General features: G+C 42.1%; 1 protein-coding gene and 1 long non-coding RNA gene across 2 annotated transcripts in view; one reads left to right on the forward strand and one right to left on the reverse strand.

The window, feature by feature from the left end:
- The window catches only part of CDH4 (cadherin 4), a 570898-nt gene extending 551089 nt beyond the window's left edge, over positions 1-19809 (reverse strand). Inside the window, exons 1-2 of the mRNA XM_067554133.1 lie at positions 19660-19809; positions 16201-16312 (exon numbers count right to left, since the gene is read on the reverse strand). Of these exons, the coding sequence (XP_067410234.1) occupies positions 16201-16312; positions 19660-19719 (172 nt within the window). The 5' untranslated portion in view covers positions 19720-19809. The remainder of the gene's footprint in view (positions 1-16200; positions 16313-19659) is intronic.
- A 495-nt stretch (positions 19810-20304) lies between these two features.
- LOC137157331 (uncharacterized) lies at positions 20305-23495 on the forward strand. Its single transcript, XR_010921064.1, has 3 exons — positions 20305-20408; positions 21762-21994; positions 23404-23495. It is a non-coding gene; the product is annotated as an uncharacterized lncRNA (long non-coding RNA).
- The last annotated feature ends 203 nt before the right edge of the window (positions 23496-23698 follow it).

Here is a 23698-nt window from a genome sequence, read left to right on the forward strand (position 1 = left end):
AATCCAAAGCCCATTGAAGTCAATGGGAATCTCTCCATCGACTTCAGTATGCTTTGGATCACACCCCTGATAAATGGAACAATTCATTTACTGGTGCTGTAAGTCTGACACATTTCCTAAGCACTTAAAATAACTGATTAAAAATTCTACCCAAAGAAAAATTTAAGCCAAATTGCCTTGTCACTCAACTGTGTAGGCTCACTCCATCCATTGTTAAGCGTTCTACAACAAACAGGTAACATGAGCATTTAAATCCCCTCTTTCCAATGTATTAATCTTTAAATTGTCTTCAAAGGCTTCTGTAATTCTAGGGGCATTAAATTTTAAAGATATATTCAAAGATATATTTATTGGCTGGAGTTGCATTAAATTGACTTTTGCAAGGTATTAAATGTTTCGGAGCACATGACCAAGATTTTTTGGATGCACCCTCGAGTTGGCCAATTTTTAAAAAAAACAAATATTTGTATTGTTTCATAAAGCTTTTCTGTGCTTAGTCTGTAAACTCTTTGCGGGCAAGAACATATGTACTGCAATTAACACAACTTGAAGGTTACTAGAAATAAACAACCGAGCACAGATTCAGTAGTTTTCAACGTGCACATAGTTTCATGGCACCCATCGCTGCATATCTTTTTTTAAGCATAGAATGGGGAAGCAGCTACAAAAGGACTAGGCTGCAGTCCACAAACTGGTGTGTGGTTGAATCTCTCTCTAAACCCCTACTGAGCTCCCGACACAAAACTCAACTACTTTGGGCGTTTACTCGGGAGGGCTCAAATTCCCCCTTGAGGGATGTAATTTGCTGTCTTTCACGGTGTGTAGCATTTTGTAGCTTTTTTCCATTATGTAGGTTTTTTTACAGCTTATCTGAATGAGTCATTTGGAAAGTTCCACAACACATTTTACTGAGACAAACACTAAAAACCTCTCTATTTTAGTCTCTTGCTGAAGTCTGGCTATTCCATCAGGAAGTGTTTTGATGCATTCTGACCATTTTCAATGGCAACCTTATTTCAGGGAAGGATTTCACCAATACATTCAAACTAATCCTGGCCTTTTCACTCATTATTATATTCGTAACTCTTCACCATATCTTCCTGCAGCCTCAAAAAAAAACCCAAACTCCCAACAAAGTAAGATATTCTTTCTATTTCATTTACCCACATTCCTCTATCCTCCTGGGAAGGTCACAAGCCAAAAGGGTCATGGACACAACCAAAAAAGAAAAAAATGTATTTGTTTCTCCTACCATGGAACTCTAAAAGAACAATTCACCCCAGCAATGTAGGAACAAAAAATTAAGCCATCTGGAGACAAGCATAATAGTTGCCTTTACATATCAATTGTATAATGCTTCTGTTTTCAGGGGAGCAAAGCAACCAGCCAGCAAAAATCAGGCTCTTGAAAGACAAGTAATAAGACTTTCAGGACCTGAAATGCCACCTTCTCCAATTTCCCTTGGAGAGCACTTTTAGGAGGACCAGGAACATTCTGTAAATGATTTTCCATCTAGAAAATCACTATTCCTACTCTTTTCTCCTAAAGTCAGTTGCTCTAGTTCTCATCAGCAGGGGGAGTTTTTTTCCTCTAACAAACAGAGCTATGTGCGTCTGTTCAAAAATCAGTCTCTAGAACACAGACAACAGGTGAATGAAACACGGGCACAAATTAGTGTAATGGTTAAACAAGGGCTGGAACTTTATTGAGCTTACAGAATATAAAGTTCTGATGAGAACAAGCAACCCAGCAGCTAATTGGTTCAACGCAGAGCAACACCTTGCCAACAAGTTACTACATTAAATAGGTTTCTCTGAGTCTCACAAAGGAATGAAGGTCACAACAACGGGTATCTCCCCCTGTTCGTATATAAAGGCAGGCACACTCCCAGCGGGACTTGGCTTGGATTTAACACCACTGCTGTCAGCAGACGTTGAGCTCAGTTATGGCTCCTTCAATCTAAATATTCCCCCACCTCCCCTACCCTGATTCTGATTTGGGGACAGTGAAAAACCTGGATTGGGAAAAGGCCTTCCCGAGGCCAAATGGGTAATCAGCTAAACCAGAGCACCGTGAGTTAGGACAGCAATGCCAACCATCCAGAACACACGCCCACCAGAGGCAAAGGTCGAGGAGAGGCAATTTGAACTGGTCAGAATGGTGCCAGATCAGCCCTTCTTCTGCACTCTGAGGAACACAGAAGCAATCAGTGACGCCCCCGCGGCATCCAAACTGGCCAATCAGGACACAAAGTAGGACTGCTCTCCCCTTCCCACCAGCAAGAGTGGAAGCTGAACATGAAGCATATGGTAGAGGGGGAAGAAGGAAGAGAATGGAGAGCAAGGGGCAGCACCTCCCCAGGCCCCACAGAAAGGAGCCTTCCCCTGGTGGCTCAGCCCTTTGTTTAGCTAATTATTTCCATCTATTTGTTCAGCCTTGAGCAAAGGCTCAAAGAAACCTTCCCCCAGGCACACTCCCTTCTCCAAGCACTCTTTCGCATGTGCTCCCACCTCCCCTGAGCGCACGGACTTCTCCTCGCTCATGAAAAATAGGATGTGGAGCAGGCACGACCATAGCTACCTTAGCCCTCCGAACCAGCTAACAGAGTTACACCTGTTTTAGGAATATTACTACAATGTACCAGATATCACGATAGCACCTAGAGGCTAGCCAGGCTGAGGGCTCCTTGTGCTAGGTGCTGTGCAAAAGATATAGTGCATATAGCAGTAGATATACTTTCTCTACCCTAGCTGGCAGCTAGGACTAGGAGGCACAATGTCTCCCAGAACTCCAGGCAGGGCTTTGCACCCCACTGAAGGGCTGTGTCTAGAAGGCACAATGAAATTCTGTTGCTCCCCTTTGACAGAAGGGGGATCATAGGATAAGAACAAACGTTGCCTGCACGTCTTCATGTCAGTGGAGTTGTTTGATGCCACTCTTTGTAATACAAAATGCCACACGCTGCAAACCAATCGTCTCGTTTGCAGTTTGGGGAGAAAGGAAATGCTTCGCATCGTTCCACTCTTCTCACCTAAGGGCCATTTAAGACACCAATTGTATCATAAAACAGATCCTCTCGGGGATCCTATTCATTTGTAGCAGCAATACAACACCATCCTAACCCAGTGTGTGTCTTTCCTATTCATTTACAGTATAGTCTCAATACGATGAGATGACAAATATTCTGATTCTTTATTAATAGAAAAATGCTCACAATACCACCCTCACAGTTAAATATTTTGTGTATGTCTTCATAAATAATGTGCACGTTAGGAAAGAGTACCGTATTTCCCCATGTATAAGATGCTCCCATGTATAAGACGCACCTTAATTTTGGGGCCCGAAATTTGAAAATAAATGTATTATGGTACATCACCGGTAAGTACCACTGTATAAGACGCACCCAGTTTTTAGACCCCAAATTTTTCGAAAAAAGGTGTGTCTTACACATGGGGAAATACGGTACTTACATTGCAAATATGTGCCTTTTTTAGGTTTTCTACAGGCCTTTTAATGGCTGAGAGCACAGTTCATGGGGCTGAAAACATTCTGGGCCTCTCTTGGATGTGTGTTTCTAGATGGTGAAATTTCAGTGAAAAGATCTTGTGTCACTCTGGCCCTACAAAAGCCATGAAAAGCAAAGACAAACGCAACTTGATGTTTGGATTTATTTGGGTTCACGAGGAGCCCAGTTACACAGCCCTAGTGCATGCCCTAGTTAAGCATCTGCACTATGTTCTTATCTAAGCGAGGTTGCATGTCCCAGTTTCTATGATTTTTACATCTCTCCTAAAGATCATCTTAAGTCGACCTAAATCCAGGTATAAGCTGGTGCACAAGATACTGTGAGTCAGTACAGATAAATACTAAAGCACGTTAAAAACAACACAGTCTAGTTGAAAATGACCAAACTTATAAAGTTCAGGAGACTGAGGACTAAACCCATTCTTTACCCAAGCAACACTGAGATACGAGGGGGTCCCAGGAATACAGGTGTTTAAAAACAAAACAAAAACAAACAAAAAAAAAACCCACGACATGCCATACAGCAATTACTGCAGTTTCTAGGAGGTGGCAAAACAGGGCGTGCTTCAGATGGAGTTTTAACTAAATTTCCTGATTTCACAGATTAGATCAAACACCTAATGTTTGACCTGATGATGGGCTCTTTGACTTGCAGTCAGCAGATGTTTTCCCTAAACAAACAGCTCAGCTATTATTATTAGTCATTATTTTAATATTAGCTTCTTCAATATATTTTTTCTTACATTCTTTAAGTTAGCTCAGAATTGTTTGGTGGCTCCTACAATGAAAGAGAGAAGACATCCTGAAGACAAGGATGAGAGTTAACCTACCAAGCTAAAATCGACTTTTAGACGGCCAACCGTGAGTAAAAGGGCCTCAGATGCTACAACGAGGCATGTGACACACCTACAGGATTAGAGTGGATAGTAACACCAGTGGTGAAGGAGTTTTCTTCTAAATAGGTTCTTAACCACTAGGAACTGGGCTTGGATCAACCATTCATTCCACTGGTGCAGATTAACAAAGAACTGGGCCCACTATGATCAAACACTTCCCTGCCTCCTCCATGACATACAAGACCCAATATTCATTGGGCAAACTCCCCAATCCCACCCCATTACCCAACTTCTCTTTCATGCCAAATAAGCAGGTGGGAAGTCAGTGCCACATGTGTGTTTGGGGGCAGGGGTGTGCTGCAATGAGGAACTCGTTGGGACTGGCAAATATGTTTATGGAGGGAGCTAGAGAACTAGTTGATGGAGGTTTCCTGTTAAACAGTGAGATGGGTAGAAAGGGCCATAATAAAGAGGAAAAAGTGTCTTGATCCCAGCTGTTGAACAAGACAGAGCTCAGTGAAAAAGAAGCAGCTCCCCCTCCATACCCCATGACACTGGAGCACAAGACAAACACCACATGAACGTTTCAGCCTATCTGCAGCGGGATGGACCACCATAGGGCTGCACATTTGGCAGCATTATCCAAACCAGCTCAGCATTCCACAAGCCAAGGAAGAGTCACCAGATGGTAACAACTGGCTGTCACACTAAGAGTCCGATCCTCCGCATGAATACTCTCTCTGCAGTCAATGGGACATCGCCCAGTACGACTGTCCACAGCAGCAAGTGTATGTAGGATCAAGCTCCTAGGGTTTATTTATATCACAGCTATTTCATTTATTTAATTCACGAATAAGTTGATCATAGATAAATGGCTTGTTACATTTGAAGCCTTAAATCAATACTGATTTGGACTTATTCGAGTGCAACCACTTATTCAGGCGTTTGGCTTTTCACATTTATACAAACTCAGAATTGCTAAACCAGGATTTTGTTTTTAATTAAAGCAATTGCTACTGTATTTCTTGGTGGTTTGGCTTTGCACGCCAAGAATCGCAAATTACATTACTTTCTAAGACAAGAAACAGTTTTATTTGCTTCTTTGACATGTCTTTGTGGTGTCTTTCTGTGGACTTTCCATAGCAGGAACTGATTGACTGGTGTAGCTGATTAATAGCTTCGTATGTGATAATTTTTGTAATCCTGGCTTTTTATCTTTGAGTAATTGTGTGTTTATAAATTATTGAAAAGGAAAAATAAAAGTGGGGTGGAGGTTCACTACTAAATGAAACTCAGTATAGTTCCAGCCTAAAACTTTTCTAAATTTTATGCCTAATCTATAAACAGCTACAACATTGTGGTTTATAATGGAAATGGCAAATGCCTTAATAGCAGCAATGCTTTTGGGTACCAATATAACACACTGATTGGTTCTTGATTTAAATGGAAAGGATTTATATTTTTATTTTCTGCTGCATGGGTGACACAAATGGTTCCCCAGAGCCTACGTGGGCACTTCCAGCCCGTCAGCTGAGCCTTCCATGAAATGACTGCTAGGACAGTGGAAATTTTAACAGGCTGTAGTGTACCATAGCAGCTAGGCGGCAGCCGCAACATCGCAACTAGAGTGCTGAACTACTTCCCTGTTATTGACTCTTGGTGTTACCAAAAAGTGCCAGATAGGAGCAGCAGCAGGAGGCAGGCAATGGCCAAGCAGAAATAATTGAGCATTTTGCACCAGATGGGAACAGAGGCTAGCCTGCAAAGAATCAACATCCTGGGTTATGTGATGTGCTGGAAAGAGTGAGCAGCAGTAGTAGCTGAACGTCTCAGCTTCTAATGACTGTGCGGTCCAGATGCCAAAACATTTGTTTCTTCTCTCTCCCTCCGTGCACTTGTAATTTAAAAATAAATAAATAAACAACATTTAGAGGCCATGAATGCAGTTCTATTTCAGACAAATATAAGCAAGAGCAACATTGAAGACTGCAGCAGAAAGGAAGTTTGCTCAACTAATAACTTTATGCATTTCACAGAAATTCACTTGGGAATGATTCTGCTGTAGGAAATAAAGCAGCCAGTATTACTGACATATTTTGAGAAAAACAGATGTTTGCCTTTTATTCACTTCAAAACCCAAAATCCTTATGCTGCATGCTCTTGATTAAGTCTGATGTTTCCTTTACCTTGGAAGACAAATCGTGCCCACAGTTATGCCTGGACCTTAATGGTAATGCAGAGCAAAATTTTGGTCCCTTGTGTTTAAATTATTACTTCTTTAGGAGTTACTCTTGCTAGAAGCTAGACAAGTACCATTCACCTGCTAGCATCCATCTTTGCAGGATGTTCCAATATTTCTATTTAAAGCGATTTGATCTACACAAAGCCCTTCTGCCAATTTAAAAAAATAATAATAATCTCAATGTATCAGGAAAAAATTAACATTGCATGATTACATAATGACAATTTCTGATGTTCAGATACTAGGCTGATGTGGGCCATGGAAGTATCTAGATGTAAAAACTCTGTGGTTAACTTTGTGATTGTAACTACAAAATACGGTTTCATACAGAGAAAATACACAGAAATAGATCTTTCTGCCTCTGAGTCAGTGTGAAAACTTCCATTGACTTCAATTGTGCAGGATCCAGCCCATAGAGAAATGGGATCCTTATAAAGGAGAACTCGTTGAGCCATTGAACAATTGGAGTTTTACAAATTCTGTCCAAAGCAAGTAGTGGACACGACTCTGTAAACACTTAGTACTTGGCATAATACTTCAACATGTTACTACTATCCATGTACTAAACTAAGTTTAGGTACCTCTCTCTCTCTCTATTATTAAATTCTGTGTCTATGGAAAAAGGTACAAGAATTGAGGCTTCCACAGAAAATCTCATCATTAATATTTCTACTAGGTTTTTACCTTCGGAACCAGACTTTTAAATCCCACCTATGCTAGTAAATTGACCCACTGGCGACTATCTAAGGTACTTATCTGGCCCCCCATTACCTCGGTATCCAAGCACCTCAATCTTTAATGCATTTATCTTCACAGTCTCTCTCTGAGGCACGGCTGTGCTATTAACCATTATAATACATCTGTTCTTCTGGTGTCCAAACCATTAATATCAACATTTTTCTAGTCTCAAAAGACACGGTTACCATAAAGCTGTACCTACATTAGCAAGTGACTTGTTGCTGACAATGTTACTAAGCAGTGGTCCCACAGAACTTCTGCCTGAGGGTGTGGAAGCTCTAAAATGCTTTCTCAAATGGTGTTTAAAATATTATTGTTTAACAATTTATCCACACTGATGATTAAACTCCTTCCCTCCCCACCACTAGCTCACATAGACCCATTACTGATTCCCATTGTCTCCTTCACAGACATCCTGTGTGACGTTGGGCAGGTTGCTTAGTCCCTTGGTACCTCAGTTGCCTATCTGCACAATGGGGTTAACAAACTGATACTGTCCTAGATATAATGACGCCCCATCCCAGCCTATCAGGAAAAAAGAATATGCTGCAAACAACATTTTCACCACTAGAATTTGCTGTTTCGTTTCATTTTTCTCCTAAATATCATTGTGTCCAGGATGACTACTTTGAAACACTGCAATTCTTGAATAATCAAATTACAGAAAAAAAGAGGAAAATCTGAGTCTGTTGTTGAAAAAGCCAAGTCATGCAGATAAGGATCAGTTGCTTACCCAGAATTTGAACAAAATTGATTTTACTTAGGTTTGTGCTACTTGGTTTGAAACTCTGAACTGGAAAGTAACATTTGCTTAACAATACAAGAGGCTTATCTTGCAGGCTTTTATTAAATAGTCTGGTCTCGTTAAATGATATACAATACACAATTTTTTTATATTAGGACTATGATCTGAAGAATAATATGCAATATGAATAATATGCAATGGCAGCCTCCCATCCTGAAATGTTTAGTGAATCAAGGTGTTGGCTCCTGCCTGGGGTCTTTCCCTTGAATTCCCTATTCATGTGGTGCATCTGACTTGCAACAAGCTCCTGGTGAAAAGAAATGCCTATAAAAGAGACAGCTGTGGGATCAGAGAAGCAGTTCCTAGGTAAGATAGGTGGGGAGGCACCTTCTTCTGGAAAACCTTGGGTTTGAAGGGGAAGAGGACAAGCCTATTGGAATGTACCTTGAAGACTGCAGGAGGGGAAGTGGCCAGCCAGCTGCCCACCATTTAGACCAAGAAAGAAGGCGTGAACAGACAGCCCCTTTCCCAAAATGTAAGGACAGAAGACTGCTCAACATGTAGGGAAGAGTACTGGGGCCCACTGGGCTTTCATCTGGTTTCAGGTTTTAATATAAAACCATGCAAAACTTATTAGGACTATGGATGATCTTCAATTAATCCCACTTATACTTGTATTCTTTTCATTCAAAGGCACTCCAAATGGGGAGCAGGCAGCATAGTCCACTAAAAGGTAAGGTCCCAATAAATCAGATGGGGTATTGAGAATAGTTTGAACAAGCAGTAGTGGAATTCCCAACTGAACACATTAAGACAGACTGTGGCTCGTGCTGAATGGGGGACCAGGTAATCCTCCCTTTGCTTCCTGGAAACACTAGCATGCTAGCACAGGACACATCATGGGGACATGGCAAAAAACAGGGTGATGGCTGTGCATCCTTCTGTACGAACCGAGGGCAGGGAGTGGAAAAAAAGGCATAATGCCACACTTCCAGAAGGTGGTGTGGGAAGCTGCCTTTAATTATGCATCCCCAGTGGCACTAAAGGCCTTCTACCTGCCTTCAGCTCCATAAGCAGAATGTCTCCAGGGACTGACACTGGGCCAGGACTCGCTCTTCCCCACTAAGCTTTAGAAGCCAAAAACCACGGAGAGGAGGCCACAATGCACACAGATAACTTCAAATCACATGAGTGATTTTGGAGATGCTGCATTCATGGAGTTTTATTTTTTGAACATAAAGCATTCGCGACAACTCTGAAAGCCTCAGCTAAACAATTGTTTCCATTTTTTAAAAACCATTACTCAAATTTGTATTTATTTATTTCTAGAGAGAGACTCAGAAAAACCACTGCTTTAAATGCCTCCAACACGCCATGTTTGTAGTTGCTTTTCAGCAATGGGCAGATTCATAAAACCATTTACGATAAAAAGTAATTAATCTGAGCCCCTCAGAACAGGAGGTCAGGGCCTGGGGACGGCCTCACTATGAAGCAAAGTCCTTTAAATGTTAAACATTAAATATTACTGCTGCAATCCTTATCGTTCTTATTATTTCTCCAACAGCAGCTAGATGCAACAGATGAAAGAGAATTTTTTTTTTTTAAAGAAAGGATTTAAGCAGAAATACAGCAACCCCAGCCAAGACCGAAAATCCTCAAGTAAAGTCAGTTCAGGAGTTAGAGAGGGTTGTGATTCAGTAACAACTGTCCTTTGAGAGCTGAAAAGCCAGTGCTGTAAATGGTAGAATCATGTCCCTGACTCAAAGCTAGCACTGCAATATTTCAATGTCCTTTCCCCCTCATTTTGGCCTCAGCTTAGCCAGTTGAACTGGAAATTTAGGGGCAGGGACCGTGGGAGACCCAAACTTTGGACTTCAGCCAGACTGACTGGCTCACTAATTTCTAAACCAGTCAAACCAGCACCTGGAATGAATATAAATTGAATTCAAACTGGACTAAAGCAACCAAAATCCATTATTTGATTGACAGTGGAATGGACTTCAGTGCACTAAATTAAATTCTGTGACTAACAGGAGATATATGTATGTCACCTATTCACGTTCAGGGCACACAATGATAAAAGCCTTGTAGACTCCAAGAGGATGCCTACAACACACTGGAGCTGGAGGGTAATTTCCAGCTCAAACAGACATACCTGCGCTAACCCAGATTGAGCTAGTGCACTAAAAATAGAAGTGTAGCCATGGCAGTGCAAGCGGCAGAAGGAGCTAGCTGCCTGAATATTTACCTAGGTTGCCGGAGAGGATTGTACTTGGGACGGCTAGCCCCTCCCTTGCTATCAATCAGAGCTAACGTGGGTATGTCTACCCAGGCTCCACATTACACCTCTAACTCCAGTTTAGACCTACCCTAAGACAACAGAGCAGAAATGATTAATGAAAACATTCTACTCTTGTCAAAACAATGTTTTTCATGCAATAAGGCCACCAGACATTTAAACACACACTCCCTGTCATCATGCCCAGTAAATCCTTCGGCATATACTTGTCGCTATATATTTAACCCAAGAATACGGTTCTGTTCTATAGAGGTTCCTATACCATCACTGCGGTTTCTGAGCTACTTCCAGTAGTGCACTTAGCAACATGACAAACATCTGTTGTGTGAGGTTGGTGTTTTCCCCTCTCATCCTCTCCCCAAGAGGAGACCTGTGCATACCCTGCCCTACAGAGCTGGGTAAGAAGTGCTTTTCCCATCCCGTGAAAATTTTCAAGAGTTTAAAAATATTCCCCATTCTACACGGGGACAAAAAACAGTGGTCTTTCAACATTTTGTGTGAAAAACAAGAGAGACAGACAAACGCTAGAACAGCTAATAGCCCAGGGGTTAAAAGGCTCACCTAGGAAGTAGGAAACACCTTCAAATCCCTTCATCTCACACACGAGGGGAGTGATCTAACCCATGGAACAACAGACTCAGTCTCTGTCCCCGAGCCCAATTAATATTTATTTACACAAAGTGGAGCAGCTCCAAAAGGAAAGATTATGAGAGACCCACCCAGAACAACCAAAAGCCTGATAATTAGGGCACCTGGGACGTGGAAGATGCAAGTTCCCTGGTCTGGGTCAGGCAGGGCTGGGTCTTGAACCAGGATTCCCACTTCACCTATGAGCGTCCTGATGAAATGCTAATTGAAACTGGATATACTGTCACAAAACTTTTTGGGTTTTGACAAATTGACATTTTTTTAATAAAAAAATTATGAACCAGCCCTATTAGTGTTTTGTCTTGGTATGGTTTTGTTTTGTCTACAAGTACAGAGTACCTACCTTCTCTTCCCCATGTCTATTATATCTACACACAGGCATTCAGAGCAAGCACATTAGAGGCTGGTCTGAAATGTGACCTGCAAATTTTTTTTAACTGGGAATTTGGTTCATTTTTGCTTCTTTACTACACATAAAGGAAACCTGAACAGTTTGCCAAGTTTTTTTTCTCCCCCCCCCTGCTCGTTTTATAGTTACCTTGCAAATTTCAGGAATGTTGATTCTGATCTTCCCTAGTTTTGCAGAAGACATTTTGGGTGGTCTTAGGGATATTTATTAGGAGCGCTTACACTTAAATGAATGTGTGTGGGGGGGAGGGAGGAAAGGGGGGGAAGAAAGAGCCTTTAACAAAAACATACTTTATCCAACATTTTAATTAGGCCAGGCCTGCACACAGATTTTGTATCAGTTTAATTATTTCAGTTAGGGGGTGTGGGTTTTTTGGGGTTTTTTTAAACAAAATACTTACACCAGTCAAACCACTAGTGTGGATCCAGCTATACTGGTATAAAAAGGTGTCTTGTAGTGGTACAGCTTATTTCTCTTCCCATACTGAAATAAGCAAGACCAGTATAAGCACTTTAAAAAAAAAAAAAAAAAAACCAGTGTAACTGTGTCCACACTAAGGGATTTCTCTCTCTTTAACTATACCAGGACAGGTAAATCTGTGCCACTTTTGAATGTGGACAAGGCATAAGTCATTGAAGTTAACTAAGTGTGAACAACAAAAACAAACAGAAAGGAGCATTAAACAGATTAGCTAAAAATCCCGTTTCTTCACAACTGCTCCACTTTCAATCTCTTGACTCTTGTGAGAGCCACACGTGACAGACGCTAGTCACAAAACCTATTGCACTGCTGGGAAGTGTTCAGATGTTACAGAGGTGCATGCTGTGTAAGAATCTGAACAGACTAGAATTGTGATGTCATCATTTCACTAGTTCCCCAGGCATCAGTCTTCTCAGTGCAGACAAGACCTGAATTTTTAATGTAAAAGCCCAGATGTTTGTTTGTTTTTTTAATAAAAAAGCACAATTCATTCTTTCAAGCTTTATAAAGAAGCATTAAAAAGGACACCAGACCAATTTTTTAATTTAGTTTTGCAAGTCACCTTTAAATCATGCAGCCACTATAACCAGCACCCATCCCTCCTGCACTATAATGCCAAAAGCTCATCACCCTGATACATGTGATCTCCATCAACCCAGGGATCAAACCCCTATGGTTGCTCCTGAACTCATTCTCCAGGGTAGCAGTGCATCTCAGTGCCGCCAGCCCCTCAGGATAGATGTTCTCACCAATTTAAGTTAACATTAATTATTAACAAAGCAGAGAAAAAGATACCAGCACAGTAATTGTCCTCTGCTACACTGCAGCTTTGAGATGGTTCCGTTTTAGCCTAAGGAAAAATACTTTAACCACCCTATTTTAGACATTACCATGCATCAGTGATCAAGACTAAGTTTATTATCCTGAAAACAAAAACAGACAAAAATATTCATGATTACATCCACATAACCAGAAATAAAAAGAGGAAGGAACAGCATTTCTAAAGGAACTACTGGCTCTACAGATCACATCAGCCAATATCCCATATTCATCTACAGCATTTGCAATGAGGTGCAATGCACGGTATTTGCAGCCCTATTGGGGGAAACTATTTTAAGCCTAATTAGCATGAAATTTTTAGAATGCAAATGCTTTTCATTGAGACATAAAACAAAATGCCATGACATTTCTTCCATCCATTTATCATAAACAAGTTAATTACTGTGTAACAAATAACTCCTTCTGGAATCTATATGTTTTGAGGAAGTTAGAAAGCTGACTCAGGCAAATAAGATGAGCACAAAGTAATAGTTAATAGCTTATGACACACTGATCATAAAACAAGGACTCTGTGAAAGCTTTTGTCGTCAAATTAAGCCTAAACTATTTCCATTGGAATAACTCAATAATAAGTAGTCATTATCTGTTTATTCAAATGAGGAATGCTACGAGCACTCTTATTTTGATACATGTATTCATAATAAATATATTTGTGGGCCAGGTATTACAAAGCTTAGCATGTAAATGCTGTATTTAGCATCTCTCTGGTGTTAATAAATGAATCCTATTCCAGGCTACTTAACACTGAATCTTATTAACATTGGTTGAAATTCATTCCTGTTCTGAGGTTCAGCACGGCACCACGTAAATCCCTGGGGACAAATCCTCAGCTGGTGTAAACAGTCAGCGTTCCAGGGGAGTCAACTGCAATCTACACCAGTTGATAATCTGCTTCCTAGGGCTGAGTGGGATTTATATGGCGCATCCAACTTGCATTGGTTGTCACAGCGGTGGATTTCATCTTTTGAAAGCAACTTGAAAAGGAAAAAAAGTTCTTTTCCCCTGGAACCCCAAAAATCTTGGCAGGCCAAATCCTACATGCCTCTCTCATGCAAACAGTGCCACTAAGCCTGAAGAGGAATTGCTGAATACTGTTGACAATTTGGTGGTAGCTGGCAGCAAAGCTTTGCTTGGTTAGATAGTGTGAAACCGTACATATGCCAATCCATCAAACACATTAATATAAGCAACATGAACCCATTTTGGGGCTGAAGTATTGTTGCATACAGATGGAAAGAAAGAGGTAAACATTTTATGTTGCAGACAGAGTGTTAGGAAGTAAAATTAAATCAAAACTGGAAAACTACCAATTGTGCATGTTTGAATACACATAAGAGTAACGTAAGCACCAAGTGGAATTTTATGTAGCAGATTTTTCCCCCCAATTATACAAATTAATTAGATATATTTGTTTCTCTAAGATAAACAGCAGCATGTATTTGAGTGTACAATTCCCAAGGTGTAAAAAAGATACTTTAACTATTGGCAAACAACATTTGCACTTTTTTCTCTATCCTTCAGTTGAAAAATGCTCCACAACTGACTTAACACCTGGCATTGTCACATGGCACACATTTTACATATGGTGTGTGTGTGTGTGTGTGTATATATATATATATATATATGGTCTACATATATATTTAAATAACATATTGAGATCCAATTCTCCTCCAAGTTAATCAAAATTTTGCCATGACTGTAGGGGGAGCTCAACTGGACTCTAAAGGACAAAACCAGGGTTAATTATATACCATGTTTTTATTCAAATCAACTAGACTGCATAAATAATAATTTCATATTTATTTAAAGATTACATCTGTCATTTAAATGAGATGAAAACTACTCCATTGGCTTAGCTGGCAATAATTTGAACTCTTCTAAACAGACCTTCTGCTCCATCCTGTTGTCCACCTACACAATATGCAGCACAATTCATCAACACCAAATTTTCATAAATACTCCTCCAAAGTAGCAGACTAATGACGTTATTATTTAGTAAGATGAAAAGTAGGGATAAATATTTGGGTAACACTGTAAATCAAAATTAGTTCCCATAGTCAAAGAGCTGAAATCTAAATGCTCAGCTCACAGACTGATCAGCAAAATCCTACAGTCCGGGTAGCGGGGGGAAAAAAAGAACATTAATTATGTAAACACCTGGTAGCATTTCTCTATTACTTAATGAGTTATGGTATTTCTGGATTTGTCTATGTGATGTTTCTGTATAGTTACCCTTCAAATTAAAAATAATAAAGTTAAAAAAAATCTGCTAATTGATGCCAGGGTCAGCCAGGTGAATTCCTGAACAGCGGAACTAAGACAGCTAGGCTGAAAAACTAAACTGATTGCCAGACCAGGGGGAGATAAAAGGGTTATATAATTGACGCAAAATGCTCAGTTCCAGATGATGAAGCCAGAAAGAGAACTACAGCAATCCTGTATCTCTCTCTAATGAATCCAAGGTGGTAGAGCTAGTGTCAGCTATTTGTGTTGTGGGAGAGGGGGATCAAAGGGATATAATCCCCCACCATACTGGAATTCCCACAATACTGTGGAAAAAGGCCACAAAAGTGAGAAAACAAACTGGTGAAAAAGTAACACTGGCTTTTCAATCCATTCAGTATAAAACATCGAACCCCGATTGCTGTGTATTGCGATTTCAAACCTGCTATAGCGTCTGTTAGAGATTACCAATATGATAATGTAGAGAGGTGTCATTTTTTGTCTTAAAAAATTCCGACAGCAGGAAAACAAGGATACATTTCCTGTATCATGCAAATATAAAGTTTAATTATTTTAACTTGAAAGGGAAATAGATCAATACACAGGATGATCTATTGTCATTGGGATTATGAAGATGGTTTTGAGTTTACAATCACAAAAGTGGTTATAATCCTGCAATTACTATAAAGCTAATTGGTAGTTTCTTCCTGCTTGTGTTTTCATGTTGTCAGTGGGGCAGTAATGAAAATGAATGCCACATTTGTGAACAGAATGTCTGTAGGCTTGTTTACCACATTTCCAACAATAACGTCTGCTTTATCATGCATTTCAAAGCAGGGATAATTTAAGGATCTTTGAATTTCATACACAAAAATACTCCGTAGAAATCAAATATAAAGTTCCTGTGACGGGGTGGGGAGTGGGAGATTAAGAGGTGAAAGGGATGACGTCATGTACTGTATTCCAATAACTCACTAGAGTCAGACAATATGTGGACGTGGAATGATTCATCTGTAATTCAGAAACTACTACTACTCAGGTAAATCACTTCATGCTTCATCCTCCTAGAAACATTATTCTATGGATAATTTCACCAGCAAAAGCAGAAAATTCTGGCCTTCTGCCTCTCACATCTCTAAACTCTTCTCCCCCACAAAAAAAAGAATGAGCATAAAAGATTCTCACTGCAGCATCAAATCATTTCATTCCACTTACCTTTGAGTAACTTCTGCCCTTCCATGATATTTTGAGAAACCAAAGCTGTGTAATCTTCTTCTGAAAAGCCAGGCTTGCAAGTGGGTCTGACTGTAAGATCCCCATTGTGTGCCTGCAGAGAACGGAACAAGGGAAACAACAACGTGACTTTTGTTATTGTTTTGTTTTGTTATTGCCATGTTTTTGTTCAGCTGTTGGGACGCAGGGGAACCTACAAAGGGGTGTGCAATAAGAGATTGGTCCTGTGAACGTGGCAAGAAGTCTATACGAGTGGATCCAGACTGCATTAGAAAAATTAAACTGGACAGAAAATAGTGGCATGAACTACAATAAGGAATTGTTATTCATAGGAAGCCTGGTTTACTGGGTATGATTAAAAGGGGGCAGGGAGGATCAGCAATTCATCAACAACAGTGCTCCTATACTGAAGGCACCTTAGGGCCTGATTGTGCAACCTTAAAATCAGTGGGAATTTTGCTATTGTTAAGGGGCCCCACACTGCCAGGACGGAATGTGATAAAAATAATTCAGCAAGAACTGGAAAGAGGAACACCCATCTGAATTTGACAATTAATTAACCTGCCCACCAAGTCCATCCCACCCCTTGAAAATCTCTTGAAGTTCCAGTTAAGCTACAGTGTGCGGCTGCTTTGCATTTCAGACGTTTAGCACTAGGCACTTCGCCTAGCAAATCAGGGCAGAATTGCGGAGCAGTAGCCACCTGGCAGGGAGTGAGGGTGCATGCAAGCCTGAAATACAAGAACATGCATACAAAGGTTAATATATAACGGACCCCTAAGGATGGGCCCACATCTGCTGCCCCAAGACAGGCGGTCTATTAGCATCACCCAGTCAAAAACCTGCCTGCCTTAAAGCGAAAGTGTTGCATGAAAACTTGTCTGCTGCAAGGAACTTTCTCATTCCTTCACTCTGCTTTGCAGAGACACAGATAAACCAGAGACTGGTGTCCAGATGCGATGCTCCCAGCACCCAGCCAGGATTACCCATAACCTAGTGGGGAAAAGGACGATGTGATGCTCTCTGGCTTCTGGATAGCTGTCCCTACTCAGCTTCCGCCAATGTATCAAACACTGGTCAGGGCATCTCCTCCAGAAAGCTCCTTAGCTAGTTATCTACAATTAAATGCAGAGGCAAGGGATGCCTCAAACTCAGGGGCAAAAAGAAGCTCTCTCCAGAGCATTATTTAATGGACACAGATTTTACATAGGAAGAATCCAGAGGGCTCTAGGGTCACACTGATCAGGGCTAAAGACAAACTAATCAGATACCCAGAGAACATGTAACTTTTAATTCAGGAAGGGTTTGCATCAAAACACAGACACATAATCCCACACAGACAGAGCCCCTCAAGCCAGGAAATGAGATAAGCTCCACTCAGGTGGATTTTAAAATAATTATGAACTGAGAGAAAGCTGCATTTAAAAAAAAAAAAAAAAAAGCTTGTCCTTTCAGATGAGCTTACTAAGCAGAAAGAAAGCCAATGTAATCTCTGCTAGATATCACGCTTGGGAGACGGATGCCAGCTACTGTATGGGAAGTGCAAGAAAGCAGCAGCTCTGTGGACTCTGACTGTCTCCGGCAAGATGTTGCAATTAGGAAACATTTCAAAAGGGTCTGACTGAAGATAATAGCTTTTGAATTTAAAATCGCCCATTTGTGTGCCCGCTAGTGCTGCTATACACGAGAGGATGCCAGGGTTTTACTGGTACACCCCTTCCACTCCCCCCCTTCAGGCTTGATAATTGGGACGTGGAAATTTCCCACAGATTACACTTGCCACACCAGGGCTCAGCCTGACAAACAAACAAAGTCTCTGATTTATAGAACAAGCCCTACACAAAAACAACAGCAACATTTTCCAATCAACTTCTAAGAATGCAACAACGAATAAAACATATCAAAGATACACAGTATAATCTAGGGGTTCCATTTGCTTGTCGCTCTCTTGGATATGATTGCATTAAGACATCAAGAACAAACTTTTCAAGCCATTAGCCCGTAGGACAGACGAGGCCCACTTAAAGTATACAGTAAATTATATAGTCAAAAAGTAGCTACCGTGCAGGCAAAGGAACTACTTCTATGGATTTGTACCACACACCCATGAGGTTCTATTCAAAAGACTCCATTACAGAGCACACTGCAACCATGCATTAAAAAGACACCACAACTCAGATAAACGAGCTGTGTTTTGCAGATCCGGAGTACACAATGAAGCCTATTTCAGCGTACCCTCACCAATACAGTGAAGCTCATTATGGCTACCCAACGCAAACACAGGCCATTCAAAAGTTTACCGTAGGAAACCCATATTAAGAATCTTCTACAAGTTTTGTCAATTCTCCCCCCTTCTCCCCCCCCAGACTCCGCTGCCACAATCCATTTCATGCCATCCACTGGCAGGTTTTAAATGAAGCAAAGCACTGCCATAACAAGGGGATGCAGCACACGCTGTCAGGGAGCTGCTGTCATCAATCTATCTACCCAAGCCACCAAACTCAGAAGTTGAAGGCTGCTGCTCCAGGGTGATTTTAGTCTCTGCTACTCCAGACTGCCTGGCTTTTACTCTCTCTCCTGATCAGCTGCAAGACCCAGGCACAAACCGGGAGGGGGAAATGCTGAGGGGGTGAGGGGGGTGAAAGTCACAGTTTGAGCCACAGCTCGGAAGTTCCTGCGTCTTTGGTACCTTTAAAAACAGAGCCGGAACGTTATTGTAAAAGTAAAATAGATCCTTTCCCTCCCCCCCACACACCTCCTCCTCCGGCCAGCGGAAGAACTGGGCTGCACCCAGCTGTAAGTGACTGGGGACCGCACCGCCCGGGCCAGACAGACCCTCTGGGTTCCCACGTAGCCTCTCCGCACAGAAGGTTTTGTCCGCCGGTGCCTAGGAATGGCTCGGGAGAACCGCGTGAATGCGCGCGCGCCAGTGTGTGTGTGTGTGTGTGTGTGTGTGTGTTCGCTCCAGCCTGAGACACAGATGACATTGTTGCACACACACAGACACACACAGACACACTCTGCAACAAGAGATGAAATAACGTGCGCGCTGCCACTTTCTGCAAACATGAAATCGCACACACACACACACACACACACACACACACACACACACACAGAGGGACGTGTGAGATCCTATGGATGTGTGTGTGTGGGGGGGGGGGAGATTCTCTAGCTGCGGGCAGTTCTGTGCCTGGATAGCCCCCCCCCCACACACACACACACACACCCCGCTCCAGCTGTATGCAGATAGATCCGTGTGTGTGGGGGGGGGGAGGTAAAGATCTCGGAGCTGCACGCCTCTTCTCAAAGGCAATACCCCCCTTCCCCTCCCCAGCCCCCCCATGGCCGAGGGAGGCAGGCGCACCCCTGGCGAGCCCCTGCGTCCCAGCTGCATCCTCCGGGCCACTCCGCGGCACGGGAGCCGGGCACCCAACTTACCCTGGCGGAGCCCCAGAAGGGCAGCAGCAGCAGAAGTAGCATTCCGGAGCCAGCTGTCATTGCCCCGGCTGCGCTCGCACTCCAGGCTGGGACTCCTCCTCGCTGCTCGCCCAGCGCCCGGGCCGCCTCCCTCCAGCCTGGCTGTGCAGTCCCAGCAGCGGCCCTCTTTCCTCCTCCCCCCCCCCGCCCCCTTCTTTCCTCCCCCGCTCCCTAAATCAACTCGCCGGCTCCCCGTCCCCCCCTTCCGCTCGCCCGCTCTGAACTGCAGGTGAAGCGCTCTCGCTGCGGTTCTGGCAAGTCCCCGCCCCTCAAGCCCGGCCCATACGGCTCGGAGTGACAGGCAGCCTTAAAGGAGCAGCAGCAGCAGCAGCAACGCCTCAGCCTGCGCCTCACACCGCCGGGCAGCAGCAGCCAAGAGCCAGGACCACACTTCACCAGCCTCCTTCCACTTCTCCGAGCCAGGCAAGGCTGGCACCTAGGCAGCTTTACAGGCGCGCAGAGAGCCAGCCGCTGCTGCACCCCGCAGGAGGTGCCCCGCTTTCCCTGTGTGCATGGCACTAGATGCAGGGCTTGCTGTGTCTAAGCGGCATCCTTTGGGGAAGTGAAGACAGGAGACTAACAAGATGAAATCATCACCAGGGGAGCCACCAGACTCTAAGCAGGAGCCCCAACGGACTTCATTAAGGGAATGACTGATACTTACTGAGCATTACCAAACCATGGGTATTTAAAGGAGGTCGCTTGTGTTTGTAAGTTTCACTCAGTGTAGCTAGGCACAATTGCCTTTGGTCTGGGTAGAGATGAATATCTTCCAAACACAAGTTGACTAGTAGTTTAATGCCAGAGCCACTTAATTCCTCTGGTGCAGCAAAGGTAGGCGGTATTTGAAACTGAAGGACAATGTAGTGTGGTCATCTGCAACAAAAGTTTAGGGCCACTTTAAATGCATCTGCTCTGTGTAAAGAAAAACAAACAAACACACACACACCATACAGTTGTGTTCGCAGAAGTCAAGTTTGCATCTGAAAAAATATTAGGTTAACTTGTCCTAGCTCAGATTTATGTACCACCATGTAATGTTCTCTACAAGAAAATGGGGGAAAAACCTAAGGTTCCCAAAAGAAATTGCAGCACCAGTTCCAGATTGGAATATCTTCCCTGACCAAAGCCACTGCTGACTGCAAAGCCGGGAGAGTGAATGCTTGTAGTGAATTTAAGATATTTTGAAAGTGGAAAAATTGTTATAAAGGTACAGGTAGATAATGGGGTAATGGCCACTTCAGAAATTCCAAAAGAGAAGAGACTACATGAGAAAGACAGACAAAGGGATAAACACATTACTATTTATTCAGGTATTCTGAGGTTTCATCTGTTCTGTATTTTTCTGGAGATACAGGTCTACAGGCAGTGTAGATCCTATGTTTTTTCTAGTTAAGTTTATGGTAGAGAGGGGAGGATTGAATGAAATAGATATGTGCATTCCTGTGATCAGAGTAGTTTGTGCGAAACCAGTTCTGAAAACAGGTATTTAACGAAAAGTCTTAGGCCAATGCGCAGCTGGGCTGAAGGGGCCCAGCTCAAAACAAGGCCCTTATTTACTTAATTAAGGAAAACTGACATGTGGCCTAATTCAGATCTGAGAGCAGTGTAAATTAGCATTCACTCCACTTACTGGAGTTAACCTGCTGTAAAACTAGAATTAAATCATAATCAGGGCTTGAGAGCCTCCCTCCAGTGAGTTAAAGTTCGTACAGTATTTTGAAAATGTAAAGCAATTATAAGGACTTAGTGTCATTTATTATTTTCAGTCAGCTTGAACCACACATCCAGTTGTAGTTATTCTTTTTTTGTGCATGCAGTTCAACTGCACATAAAAAAAAAGTTACCAGTTGCAGTACTACGATATATTACCAAAATAAGTCTAACACCACAATTCATTATGAAGAAAAGGCAGAGCAGATTCACACCCCCCACCCATATGGTTAGAGATGATTTCTAATCTGGTGGCAAATTGTAATTTTTTCTGAATCTACTTGTGCTTCTTTTAAAAACACATATATTCCCTAAAGTAACAGGTCATTTTTCTTCTTTGCTTTTCACAGTCTTCTGTTCTTCCCAACAACTTGAGAAAATCTCTCGAACCTCCTTGCATTTTGGATCTGGAAGAGTGCTGTGCCCCACTGTTTCACAATTTGTGCACCATTACACTGCTTGCAAAGCCTGGTCTCTTTCATATCCAATTTAATTCATGTTTGCCAACCTTCATTTCTAAATAGTGGCCACTGACTCTATACTTGAGAAATAACTGCCTGGGACTGGAGGTTCTCTTTGTTGTGTGAGTTAATCTGTTTGGAATAGTTTCCATTGAGGGATGTATAACTCTGACTTGTGTGATCTGTTCTTTACCCTGGCTCTCTAAGGGCCACATTTACTGTTCTCAGAGGGATCAAGTGATCTGGAAAGGAGAATACAGATATAGTATAGACAATGCAAGCGATAGTGTCTGATTCTCCCCCCCACCCTTTACCTCAATTCCCTACCCCAAATTTCTTTAGTAAGTTTTGGAACCAAATTAGCTGCTTTTACCTCCGTTCGTCTTAAGAAGTAGTTAATTTTAAAGGGACCATGAAAAGGTGATCCTTCACATCTTTAGGAAAATGGAGTTGTATGGTTAAGTTGTTTGTAGCTATTGAACTGCCATCAATTGTTTGAATCTATGGGTTACAGCAAAGATTGATAGTGTGCAATTTCAGGGGGCCTCTCTCAGCTTTACTGACTATATTTTGTATCATCTTCCTTTCTCCCTCTCCCCACCCCACTCCACTTCACTTCCAGTCTTTTGTGGGGAACTAGTTATGAAGACTACTGTATAAAAAAGGAAATAGGAAGATCTATTATCTGATGTGTGAACACTACAATATGTGATTTTGTCTGGATGAAGATATTCAAGAACGTAACACGTGCACATTAAATTAACTTGCTAAACACCACAAGAGCAAGACTGCTGATCCTGAGAACCAACTTGCTACACTACACAACACTCAAGAGAATAAAAGGCTCAGAGGAGCAGACACCTACAGAACTGACTGTGCCAAGATAATGAGAAGAACTTAGTACACAGGGGATCTGTCTCCCCTTGATGCACACGTGTAATTCTATTGACAGCCATGGGAGTCACATGTGCATATCAAGGGGACAATAGAACCTCTAGTAAAAGGAGATGAATATCAGATGTGAGCTGCGTTATTGTGGGCAGAAAATGAGATACAGGAAGGTGTGATTGCTGAGGAGGGACAGCACAGCACACAATAAAATTGTCAAGCAGGCATCAAATATGTGAAAGCATAGGAACAACAAATTAAATGTACAGGAGGAGGGAAAACAAAGCCAAGAGGCATATGCCTTCCAAACCCAGACACCCAGCTCTGAATTCCGTACTCAGGAAAGACTGCCACTCATTTAAATTAGTTTATTTCCATGGGAGATTGAGTTCAATGAGAGGTTTGCTTGAGTAAGAAGTTCAGGCCAGGTGGTGGCAGGAAAATAGTGAATATTAAAAATAAATTGGCATCTGATGAAGTGGGTTTCTGCCCACGAAAGCTTATGCCCAAATAAATCTGTTAGTCTTTAAGGTGCCACGGGACTCTCGTTGTTTTACTAAAAAGAAAGTGGCATATGGGAGAGAAATGAAATGAATACAATGTGCAGTCATGACCTTGGACTCATATAATTTGATGTTTTCAGGTTCTGAAAGTAGGAGACAGGTAGCTGAGTCCTGATGTGATCTGGGGAGGCACCACTACTCATCCTGGTCCATGTCAAAAGCAGCAACAAAGACAAAAGGAGTTTGGAAAACCAGAGAAACAACTGTGCCAAGGACTGATGATGCCCTTCCATTAGGAGTGGCATTGTGATCTCCTTACTGAACAGTACAGGGATTGCCTGGCAGAGTCCCAACTCTGGCTATATTAGAGTCAATTAAAAAACCCTATTTCCAAGTCGTTTTCACCTTAGGTGAAGTAACACACTTAACATACTT

The sequence above is a fragment of the Emydura macquarii genome, unplaced genomic scaffold (assembly GCF_026122565.2).
Source record: "Emydura macquarii macquarii isolate MOO-44397 ecotype Brisbane River unplaced genomic scaffold, CSIRO-AGI_Emac_v2 contig_1483, whole genome shotgun sequence".
Taxonomy (NCBI): Eukaryota; Metazoa; Chordata; order Testudines; family Chelidae; genus Emydura; species Emydura macquarii.